This window comes from Desmodus rotundus, chromosome 12 (assembly GCF_022682495.2).
Source record: "Desmodus rotundus isolate HL8 chromosome 12, HLdesRot8A.1, whole genome shotgun sequence".
Lineage (NCBI taxonomy): Eukaryota > Metazoa > Chordata > Mammalia > Chiroptera > Phyllostomidae > Desmodus > Desmodus rotundus.
The window spans coordinates 92,148,393-92,160,959 of record NC_071398.1 but is presented as its reverse complement, the minus strand read 5'-3'; the positions used below and the strand labels follow the sequence as shown (position 1 = coordinate 92,160,959).

Sequence of the window (12,567 nt, the reverse complement as noted above, 5' to 3'; positions counted from 1 at the left end):
GTTAACCTTACCTTTGTGGTGCATGTTTAATACGGATGGTTTTTTGGGGGTGTGTTTATTAGATGAAGATCACTGTGCTAGTTTTTAAAGGCCTTGTAACTTTTTCTGTCGGAAGTATAAGTGTTCTGTTGTGTCATGCGTGGTCACTGTAGGGTGGTCACAGACACTGGCAGGTTTATGCTAGTTTCACAACCCCTGATCTCATAGATTAGATTCCCTTGCAGATTCATTGAACAGTTTATTCTATGGAGCTTTCTAATGGTTCTCAACCCAGTTCTGTTTTGCCTGTGAGATCATTTGTCCCCATATCTAGTCAGTCGTAGTTGCCATGCAAAGATTACCAGTTGTGACATTGATTCTGGTAAAACTGAATTATATTCATTATGACATATACTCAGGCCATCACCTTGTGTAGGTCGTCCATGGACAATTGAACAAAAGTAGTGATCACGAGTAACTTGACCAAATAATCACTAAAGGTGAGAAATTTCATACCCCAGTTCCATGTATCCCAGAGACAAGACAGTTGTACAGAAACAGAATAATGATGATACAGAAAGGAAACAAAAACTATATTGATTAACAAGTGTTAGTCAATAAGCGTTTTATACAAATTCAGCTTATGTAAGCAGACTTACGGGAAGCAGTTCTTATATTGTGTATTAGTAGCTACTATATTATTTGCATTTGACTTATTTATTAGAGATATAGTAAATGTACAAATAATATATTTGCTTTGTCTTAAAAAACAGGCGTAAGCGATCTGAGGTCACTAAGTAGGCTGAACTTGAATGGTCCCGTGTCTTGCAGGAGAGTCCGGTGTTTGGTGCCAGTGGGCAGGAAGAGCTTGCTAAGAGACTTGCTGAACTCGAGATCAGCCGGGAGTTCCTGAGCGTGTTAGGAGATGATCAAGACTGGTTTGAAGAAGATTTTGGTTTGAGCTCTTCTCACAAGATCCAAAAAAATAAGGCAGAAGAAACCATTGTACCTCTCATGGCAGAACCAAAAAGAGCTCCCCAAAAGCCGTGTGAGACACTCTTGGCCGTCCCACATACTGCAGAGGAGGTAGAAACTCTTGTACGTAGTGCCGCAGAAGAACTTTGGAAATGGAAAGAATTGGGTCATGACCTTCAGAGCATCAGCATTCCCGCAGCGCTGCTTGGCTGTGCCAGTAAGGGGCTAGACTTGGAAAGCACGAGTAAACGGGTCTACAAACAGGTAGGTAACGCGGAAGGAAAATTCTAACTCCCGAGCTTCTCTCTTGTCGGAATTTAAGTTCTTAGCTGTTCTATTTTGTTTTATTCTCTATTAAGGCGGTTTTTGATTTAACAAAAGAGATTTTTGAAGAAATATTTGCTGAGGATCCCAACCTGAATCAACCTCTCTGGATGAAGCCATGCAGAATCAACTCTAGTTATTTCCGACGAGTGAAGAACCCAAACGACCTTGATGAAATCAAGGTAAACTGCAAACTTCTTGACGTGCTGTTCATTTATACAGATCCGTATGTACTGTAGAATCAGGTACTGCTCTGTATTATTCATCTGTCCTCAAGGCCTTTTCCATCGTGGGTATTCAATAAATTAATTGAATCCACGAGCACTGGAAGGGTGGGGGTGAGAAGGAACCCTGAATCCTCAAGATTTGCAAAACAAAACAACTTTTAATACACTTTTCAGATATATACAATTTATAACGTCTAAGAAAAATTAGGAAATACTCAGGGAGATAAATTATTGCATCTCATAGGCATTTTAGGTGAGTTTTTGCTAATACAGAATTAAGTATAATATTCTAGTAGTTTATACCTGAGAACACATCATGTATTAAACATGCCTGCCCTAGACACATAAATGTTACCTTTCCATATTGGACTTTGGAGGTTTCAGACTGGTATTGGCTTTTGAAATATGTGAGGTAGTAATACGATATGTAAAAAACATTGTTTGTTAACTAAGGAGCCCCTGAAAAGATGAGGTGCCCTTGAAGTCACAAGGACTCCCAACAAACCAGCTTCAGAGTTACATTGGTGGACAGTCTCTGCCTGTTCACAGGTTTCTTTAATTCAGCAAATGTTGTATTTTCAGTGCGGTGCCTCTCACCCTTTGTGTGCACACGAATCAGCTGGGCGTTTTGTTTAAATGGAGGTTCTTCCTCAGCAGGTCTGGAGTAGGACCTGAAATTCTGCATCTCTGTCAAGCTCCCAGTGGTGCTAGTGCTGTTGATTCTAGGGCCACTCTGAGTCGCAGGGCTCTAGGGTTGTGTTTTCCAAACTTGGTTGATCATAGAAAGTGTTTCTTCCTCAGAGAGCATACCTCTAATTACTCATCTCATTGATGTATTTTCGTACATCATCCAGGAGTCTGTGTGGACTATCCAGATACATTAAAGGAACATACACATTATTATGGTATATAGTGTCATGGCACTGCCTTAAGCAACAGTCTTTTTTTTAAATTCAGGTATAATTGATGTATTGGTTGTGGATGTGCAACATAGTGATTATAGTGATTCGATGTTCGTATACAGGGTCTAGCACAAATAACGCCTCTTTTTTATTACAAAATCTTTTATTACAAAATCATGAACAAGTAATTCTGTAAGATAATAATATCACACTCAAGCACACCATGTGACATTTCAATGAAATGTTCAAGTTAAAACTATAAGTTATCACACCCGTATTACTACCCGACCACCCACACCCCAGCAGGCGTTGCTGCTGCCGGACCCTGTGTGTTGGGGAAAGATCACCGCGGTCAGTCTAGTTTTCAACCACATGTAGTTACAATTGATTTCCTTGTGATGAAAACTTTTAGGCTCTAGTCTCTTAGCACTTTCAAAAATATATAATACAGTGTTATTAACTGTAGAAAGCTTTTGAAAATATTTTGTACTGACAGAACACGAGCAGGTATTTATGAGATATAATGTATGCTTACATCAGCGAAGGCAAAACAGGCTGAATCCAGCCCACCATGTGTTTTTATAAATAAAACTATTGGCTGTAGCCACACCCATTTGTTTACATTTATCTGTCTACTTTCTTGCTAAAATATTTATAATCTGGCCCTTTACAGAAAAAGTTTTCTAACCCCTGCTTAGATTAAGGTAAATACCAAAAAAAAAAAAAAAAGTTTTTGAAGATTAATTTGATTCATTAAAATTTTTTTTTTTTTAATGATTTTCAACTTTGAGGAATAGAGTAGCAGAACCACCTCGGGAGCTTTCTCAAAACACTGGTGTACTTCCTTCCTGTCAGCCCTCCACAGATGACACAGCCTTGAATGTGCATGCGTGTGCATGCGTGTGTAGGCTGGGAGTGCTGGGGTTTGGGGGCACATTGGTGGTTTGAGAATCAATCTGAAATGATTGAGTCAAAAGTGTACCCTTCCCTCCGCTAAGAACATTGTTTTTTAACACGTAATAATATTGTGATATATAGACTTAAATACATATTTAGTATACTTTAAATATATTTAAAATAGCAAAATCCAAATTATTTTATTAATAACAAAAGAACAAATAAGTTGAAAATAAGACAAGATATTTAATATATACCAATAATATCAGAGTATATGTCAATATAATGTACAATGATGCTCCCCACTAATTTTAGTATTGAAATAACATTTTGTAAAGTTTTTTAATGATATTAGTTCAAATAGCATTAGCAGTGAAACTATTATGCTTTTTATACTGAAGTGTTGGTTAATATTTTTAAAATTTAACACACTGAATCTTGGTGCTTCAAAATAACTATCCCAGCCAAAGCCGTATACTTTGCTCCTGTAGTGTTGCTCCCAAATTTATGTGGGACTTTTCAGGGTCGGAGATTGACCTTAGGCTTCCTTTAATAGTTTTGCCAGCTTGAAGTTAGCTAATACTGGTTCTTGGTAGAGGGGACTCTAACGCAGTTTTTTCTTTGCAGATTCATCAGTGGGTTTTACTTTTTTTTAACATCTAAAATGTTTATCTTTGTTTTTTTAATAGTTTTTTTATTGTATTTTTTCCATTACCACTTATCCTCCCTTATGCCTTCTCCCACCTCCACCCACCCATTTTACTTTTGCATGTTGTGTAAAAACAAAAATTCTTTAAGTGAATAAAATCTGAGCTTCTGGAACACTTTTCAGATTGCTAAGTGGCAGGAATTTGTATGTTCTTTTATTATCAATTATATTTGTTACGTAAATCTATTTGCTGCATTACAGCACAAAATCTCAGGAACTTTGTTATTTGTGTTTTATTCATTTCTTTTCTTTTTACAGAACTTCATAGCAACTGAAGTACTCAAGTTGTTTAGTCTTAAAAAGGAACCAAACCACAAAACAGATTGGCAGAAAATGATGAAATTTGGAAGAAAGAAAAGAGACCGAGTGGATCATATCCTGGTCGGTGTATATAACTGAGCTATTTTTATTTTGACCATCTCTTCTGAAATCAGAACGTAGTTAGAGTCTAAAAAGAAAAGGAAATAGACTTAATCTTAAGTCTGTAATAGCAAAGTCATATAGCTTTCATTTGATGCGTCTCTGCCCCGCAATTTTGGAAATTGCATTCTTTTGAACTCGGTAGATGAATATTTAACTTAACAGTATTTTGTAGGTGTGGAGAACTTGAGAAATAAAAAGTTGAGACGAAGCCAAGTTTAAGGAACTGAAATGAGAAGAGGCCAGTGTAGACTGAATGTAAAGCCCTGTTCTGCCACTTGCTTGGAGAGTGATCTCGGACTAACTCTCCAACTCCTTTCTGCCTCGTTTCCCTGTCTGCAAAGTGAAGGTGATAGTAATAGTACCTCCTGAAAAAATTATCAAGAGGATTAGATGAGTATTTATGTATATCTACATGTAACAGTTCCCTGTGGGAAAAAAGGAGAATGAAATTATTGTTACACTGACTTTTTAATGTAATTTAATTAATTTTTATATAGCATACATTAATTTACATACATACATCTTCAGGAGCAGGGGGGGATGTGGAGTAGAATAGACTCTTAAAAGCCAGAAGAAAAACATGGAGGCAGCCGTGCAGGCTCTAAGATCTGTTGGTTGCCTTAGTTGAAGATCCACGTTGGGCTTTGTGCTTTCCGATGGCCAAAGCAGACAGGAAAACGTGTTAGTTCTCCCCGGCTGAGGAGGCAGCAGTTCCTGTTCCTAAGGAGGAGCAGAGCTTTTGCCCATGCCGACGAGAGCACTGTGGGGGCTCATCGAGGGGACGCCGAGAGGTGTCATGGGTAATGTCCTGAGCCGCTATTTGTACGGTAAGGGCAAAAACAATTTCATTAGGACAGTGCTTTGTAAATTTTGTTATTGAGGAAGAAATTGCTCACAGAACAGATTTAATGCTAAAGGCCGAGATAACAAAAAGGAAAGTGTACAACTTTGAACAAATAATCAAATTCATGGGAAGTGTGAAATCTTTTGTGGGGACATACCTGTGTCCCAGAATATGGTTCTCCTGCAGCACCGGCTTGAGAAGTGTCGCATTAGGCTGTTGCCTATGACGTTCTTCATAAGAGAGGAACACCAGTTCCTTGGTAGGTTGAAATATTTCTTATTCATGCACACAGAATGATTCTTTGATCAAAGAAACATGGTACAGGAGAGTCTGAGTTAAACACGTTCATTTACTGGTGGCCCATTGAAAAACTTCCAGAGGGAGCTTTCTAAAATGTATTTGACCACACAGTCCTTTTGATTGGCATATCTGTTCATGCAGCGGAAGTTAGGGAACCGAAGAATGAATGTTTACATATCCTTCAAACAACGCCCCTCAAAGAGAAAGAATGTAGCAGCCACCTTGTCATACATTTTCAACCCTGGCCGGGGGTATGTGTTGGCCATACTGTGCTTCCCTCTCTCGCTTGCTCAGACTCCTGGGTGATGTGGTCTCTTCCTCCCAAGAGTCTTCTCATTTTCTTCATAATGGCAACAGGGCGCACGTTCTCCTCTTCGCTTCCTCTGCCTTATTCAAGACACGTCTGTGATCAGGAGCTGGTGGTTACGTGCCTTTTTTTGCCAAGTTAGAGTTCCGTTTGGAGACCCCTTCCCTGCAATAGCTGCAAGTTTGGGACTAGAGCAGGGTTTAGGGTCTACTTACTCACCTGGGCTCTGCGCCACGGACATCATTCTGTGTGATAAGCCAACTGTGTTTCTTTTGTACGTAGTTTTTAAAATTTTTATTGTAAACAAGCAAAAAATCTTGAGCAGTTCTAACTTGATTGTGGTTTACCTTAGGAATCCAAAAATCCTAAAATGCAAAAAGAACAGGTATTGCATAACAGTGATCTTTAAAATAAGCTTAAGTGATACTACATTTTAAAAAACAAATTTTATTCATTTACTTATAATACTCCAGAGTCATATCCCGTATTGTCTTTGAGTATATATATGCACTTTATAATTATAAAACCATGTAACTGGGAATTTGCCTTCTTTTCTCCCCCTTAAGTTCTTACACACATTATCTTATGTTGACACAGACAACAGCGTGCTTGTAATCCTTAGTAACTGTAAGACACTAGAGTATTGTCAAATTCCATTTTGACAGGCTTGAAGCCGTCCGACAGTTTCAAAGCTACTTTTATTTTAGTTGGCAGCTGAGGTTTTTCACCCTTCCTGCAACTTTGAAAGGGGCGCTGTCATCACATGACCTACCGTCCCTCCTGCCTTGTTTCCTCAGCCTGCGTGGGATCGCGGAGTTGGCAAATACATATGCCTCCAGCCTCTGGGGAGTCTGTAACCTTTGTGTTTCTAAATTCCAGGTACAGGAGCTTCACGAAGAGGAGGCGCAGTGGGTGAACTATGACGAGGATGAGTTGTGTGTGAAGATGCAGCTAGCCGATGGGATCTTTGAGACCTTGATCAGAGATACTGTTGATGTTCTGAATCAAATCAGTGAAAAGCAGGGGAGAGTCCTACTTGTGTGACATCTTGCAAATAAACCGAACACTGAGTGCTAATATGAGTCCTGGGCCTTTCTGCCCCCTGATACACACCCCATCTCCATCATAGCAAGAGTGCTCCTGGACCTGGCACCTTTCGCAGAGACTGCTGGTGTGGAGTCCATGGGACAGTGCGGTGTATCTGTTATCACAGCCTCTGCTTCAGAGACTGTCCACGGGATGAGTGCTGGCTCTTGGTGGCGGTGGCGCACACCTGGTGTTGACACACAGCCTAGTTCTGCGCCTCTTGTTAGCGCCCCGACCAGCGCTCTCCGACGAGGGCTGCGAGCACCAGACTTACTTCGTAGCTCCGACTAGGGTGTTGCGGTCTTGAGTCTGAAGTCAGGCAGGAGAGGTATATAGATAAGTGCATCGAACCATTTTTGACTCATAATCCTGGTCTGTGATAGTCTCTAAACAGTATTAAACCCTTAACCACTTCTGAATAGGCAAGTTTAATAACGAGTGCCTATTTCACAGTCTGGAGTTCGTTTCACTTCTTTCTGAAGACCTTTCTCTCCCATTATTGTAGTTGAGCAGCACCAAGTGGACTGTCAGGTTAACAGAAATCAAAGATAGCCTTGCTTTCTGAGCACCATCGAAAGAATTATAAACCTTTGCATTATTTTCAGTTTTCTCTATATGGGCATGAAAACAAAGAAATGCCTGCACTGAAGACCGAGCTCAGAGGACCGACGCAGGGTTGGCTTGTCTGCCCCGTGTCTGCCCCGCACTTCTCTTGCTCTTCGGAACCTCTGCCAGCTGCTCCCGGAACCCAAGACCCTCAGGACCGCCTCAGGCACCCAGGCACGGCAAACGTGGACGTCATTCATTTTGGCCTTCGAACTTCCAACTCCCATCTCTCCCCGAGAAATCAGAGACGCTGTTACTTGAATGATTTGGGAAATGAGTGTGTGCACCAAAGACAAAAAGGTATTGTCTGTTGTTTGTGTGCTTGTTTTGTGCTATGGAACATTTTTTAATTTATTTTAAGATAAATTATTAAGTTGAAAATGTGTGTCCCTATTCACAAGTGAAAGAATCTTCTTAGAATAGTTCCACTTCCGTCTTGAAGCTTCTCTGGTTCATAGTCTTTGCACAGGAAACCTGCAGTTTTAACAAACTCGTACACAGTGGAAAGAAGGTGGGCTTTTCCAAGATCACCTGCAGTAGCAGGAATTGGATAAGATGATTTAAAGCGCTATAAAATTCAGTTCTGCCTCTCTTACAGCGTTGCTTCTCACAACTATTACCTGTATCTGAAAACTGGTCCAGGCTCCAGCTGCTACATTAGAGCATGTGCGATGATGCTCTCCCGAGACCTCAGTGCCCTGCCTTCCTGACTGGTTCCTCTTAATCAGTGTGTCCTCCTTCAAGTATCTAGAAGAATGTGGATAACCTTAGGCGTGAATGTCAGTGCCTTAATATTGAAGGTCCTGATTAGAAGCATGATATAAGGCATCCACTGGATTCCTATTTACAATATCCTGGAACGTTACTGCTTCAAAATATGTTAGAGAAACCCCAAAGATGGTATAATCTTTGTGTGCACGTTCGTTCCTTTCTGCATCTTTCCTCCAAACTTGCCTTTGCATCTCCAATGCTTCACTATGCACACTTCCATTCCTCTTTGGTTTCATCTTGTCATTACAAGAAACTTAATGAAATAACATTGGAATATTTGCATTTTGCACAATGACTGGTATGATAGCTCTTGACAAATAAGGAAAGCACTGAAATGTTGTGGCTGGTTCTTGGGAAACGCTCGGACCGATGCGTTGCCAGCGTTTCTTCTGGGCTTTGGGTGTTGGGCTCTAGTCTTGTAGCCATAATGAGCGAGTTGACTTAAGAGAAGCTGGGGTTTCTTGTGGTCATTAACCAGTAGTGTGGAGATACTGTTTGCACGTGGCCAAGGAAAAGCAAGGGCTTTTCCTTGTGGCTTGTGTCATTTGGAAGACAGCAAAGCACCGTGTGTGCGTCCTTTGTCTGCTCATGGGGTAACAACTGTCCTGTGACACTGAAACTTTTCAGCTGCTGTAAATTTTTTATAAAGGAATATAAAAAAATGTAATAGGAACACAGGTGGTTTTTCTACATCCTCATTTTTTGGACCTAAATCAATTTTTAACAAGAAATTTTATCTTTATTCTTTCTGACATTGTGATTTCAGAAGAGGAAGAAATGCTATGAGCCCGTGGAATGAGCTGTCTGGGCCTAGAGCCCCCGGAGGGAGTGCTGCCGAGGGCATGGCGGCACAGTTCCAATGCGCGCCAGTGCCTCCAGTGCTCCGGTTCCACGCGAGAGACAGGAGTTGATCAGTCTTACTCCTTGCTAGAAATAATTGCCCATAGTTAGGCAGCAGAAAACAAAGGGACCTGTAATTAGCAGATTTCTTACTATTGTAACTATCTGGATATAATTGGAAGGGGTTTAGTGTTAGGGTTGAAATGATGAATGCAAACACCCGGCCACCTGTTCCTTACGGGGATCTTTTTAATCAAGGTCTGCCTCTTAACCACGAATCGAAGTGCCCCCTCTTTGTAATCTCTGTTCCTTCCCCCCACACCCCCTGTCCTCTTTCACTCTCTCTTCATAATTCCTCTAAGAAAAAGATCTTTGCATCAGCAGTAATATCTTTTAAAATAGCACTCAGAATTCAGTAGTAAACCAACACAGGCTTCAGATTATTTCTGAGTCCAAAACAATTTGTGCTGTCCAGGGTGCTTAGCTCTGGGTCAAATAAGTACAGGGTAGATGCCCTCTTCAGGTCTAAACAGGGATTTTTACTCTAGGGAAAAGCGCGAAGAGCTCAAAAGTAGTTAACAGGGAAGGTGATTTGTTTTTCTTTTACCTAAAAGAAAAGAAGATTCCTTCTGTGACTACAGGTCTCTGAGAAATTATCTTTCAGAAGAGATTTCATTGCTCATAGGAGTGTTGTGGCCTATTGATAAAAACAATTTTGTTCACTTTCTTGTCTTGAAAAAAAAGTGGCCTTAGCTTTTTGCAATACTTGAATAAAGTGTGTACTCGCACAGCATTAGAGACTCATAACTTTTCTGCAAGAAGTTCAAACTTACATCTTCTTTTACTACCTTAAGAATACTAGTGAATAAAACATTAATTCAAAGAGCAAATGATAGAAACTACAATGATGTTTAATGCAAATTGTAGGAATTTACATGTTTACAAATCATCTTAAACTGGTTGTGCAGCAATTCAATAAAATATCTTTGTATTATAAAAATGTGAAGAAAATGTAAACTGATGTAAAGGAGGTACTGTCATTTTAATTAACCTAATGTTTAATAGCTTTTCCTTCTGGACTTTGCAAAGCCTTCTCGGGAAACACATTGCAAAGCATTCTCTGGGAGGCCTGGCCCCCGTGTGTGTACTGTACCGTGCAGACATGAAAAACAAACCCGTTTACTGTGTATGTGTAAATAGCCTGGTCATCAGGCCGTTTTCAGCCAATAGTCACATCCAGTGCAGCTTTGCACAGAAGACTGGGGGTGTGGTTTGTAAGTATGATCTGTAAGATAACTGGGACGAGCTCCCATGTACACCTGTGTAAATAGATTTGTTAACTGAAATGTACTTTAAGGAAAGATAAAAATCTGTAAATAAACTGATTTATAAATTAATTGCATGTCAGGTGTTCTCTTTTCACGCTCTGAGCCAAGTTTAGAAAGCAAGTCCCTGACTGGGTAGCAGAGCGCCTGTGCTCGGCAGTAGAACGAGGTGACGGTGTGCAGGAGCTATTTACTCTGCACAGAAACGCCTCGCCACACGCCTTGGAGCAGTCGGGCGTCCATCACTCAGGCGTTCCTTACGCCCGCCTGTTCTGAGCACTGTGCTCAGTGCTGGGGACAGCTGAGATGGCAGATCCCTGACCTCCTGGAGCTTAAAGTCCAATGCAAGGGTCATCAAAAAAATAATTTCAAAAACAAGGCTTGACGGGTTGCAATAAATGCTGCAGAGGACCTGGGTTTGAGAACGTATAACAGAAGGACCCAACAAGGGTAGATAGAGGTGGTCGGAGAAGAGCTCGAAGTAAATTAGAACTTCATCTTCTATAGTGCTGGGCTTCTTCCCTGTCGTCCCTGGCAAATGACTTGAGTTCTGGTTGATCACCCTTGCAAAATAACACAGAAGGGCAGACATTTGATGCCTAGGCATGGAGGCTATAATTTATTTCTAGAACTGTGAGCTTGGAGAAGAGCTAGGGGTATAAAAGAATAAAACATTTTCAAAGAGGAAGCACCCTGAAGTGTATGGAGCTCAGGACAGTGAACTGTCTCTGCTCCAACAGATCAGAAGTAACCACCATAATCTCACCTGTGTTCCGTCTCTGCCATACATACCCCTATGCAACCATGGACATTAAAAGAAAATCTGTGAAAATGATCCTGTGTTGCAGCAGATTCTACAAATTCTTTGACTCATGAAACATACTTGAGTATTCACTGTGTGCCACATACTGTGTTTGGTGCTAAGAACTTAACAGGAATGGCAGGTTGAATCTTGGAAAAGACCCAATAGCTGTGTCCTTGACTTAAAATACATGAAGATGGTAGCCAGGAGAATGGCAGCTGACGTAGCAGAGCCAAGAACGGTGAGTACCTACAGGAAGTAAATGCTGTCAAGACAAGCAACTGCCCTATGACATCCCAGAAAAGCTCGGAAATGGGAGGCTGTGACTGCAACAGAAAAGGTTGTGGAGGCTGGGACGGTTTCATTGGTCACTAGGTGGCCAGGCTGTGGGGTCAAGGTTAAAAGCCAGATTACTGCTACCCAGGGAAAAGACCCATGTGAGATCAGAGGTCCTTGGGGACAGACAACAGCAGCCCAGGCTCAAGTGGTACTGGGTTTCCTTACAGGAAGAGAGGAGAGAGAGTGCACCAGATCCAGCCCCTTGCAAAGCATCGATCCCCCACGGCCAGCAGGTTCAATCCAAAGCCAGAGGGGGTGATGTGATTGCATGCACCCCGCTTCCTGATGCAGTGGTAGGAAATACGGAAAGCTGAGGGTGCACCTAAGGGCCACCACCACCTGCACTTAAACAGAAGGAAGGAGCGCACAGTGAGCCTGAAGCAGGAAAGGCATTCCCACACAAGGGGACAAGCCGGCACAGGCAGTGAGGGCTTTCCCTCTTAGCAAGTAAGGAAGTATTCCAGGCCCAAGTCCCATTCAGATGGGGCTGTGCAGGGGCCCTGAAGCCCTGCCTTTTCCAAGAGCCCACCCCACCCACCCTGCACAGTCATGGAAGCAGCGGGGGAAAGCACACCCCTCCCGGTGGGCCATCATTGCCTTGAATGTGTAGGCAGAGCTGGGTGGATGGGCCCTCGAACAACTGGATGGATACAGTGCTCACAGAGACTCCTGGTCATTTTGAGGGCCCTTGACCAGGTCACTAGGTGAACCAGACTTAGGACAATGACCAGGCCTCCCTGGAGGATACCGCCCCAAAAGAACCCCCATTACCTGAACTAAGCCAACTAAAGAGGTAAAAGAAACGAGCCTGGAGGGCTGTGGGTGTACAGGTGATAACCACCCCGCCTAAGCCCGGCTTCTACCCCCATCCCCACCCCACTGCACTGTTCACTGTACAGCAGGAGGCACTG

At 41.9% G+C, this 12,567-nt stretch overlaps 1 protein-coding gene across 1 annotated transcript in view; it reads left to right on the top strand.

Moving 5' to 3' along the window:
• Nucleotides 1–10,587, top strand: part of CEP350 (centrosomal protein 350) — a 111,350-nt gene extending 100,763 nt beyond the window's left edge. Inside the window, exons 35-38 of the mRNA XM_053915551.1 lie at nucleotides 811–1,218; nucleotides 1,314–1,460; nucleotides 4,272–4,394; nucleotides 6,767–10,587. Of these exons, the coding sequence (XP_053771526.1) occupies nucleotides 811–1,218; nucleotides 1,314–1,460; nucleotides 4,272–4,394; nucleotides 6,767–6,931 (843 nt within the window). The 3' untranslated portion in view covers nucleotides 6,932–10,587. The remainder of the gene's footprint in view (nucleotides 1–810; nucleotides 1,219–1,313; nucleotides 1,461–4,271; nucleotides 4,395–6,766) is intronic.
• The last annotated feature ends 1,980 nt before the right edge of the window (nucleotides 10,588–12,567 follow it).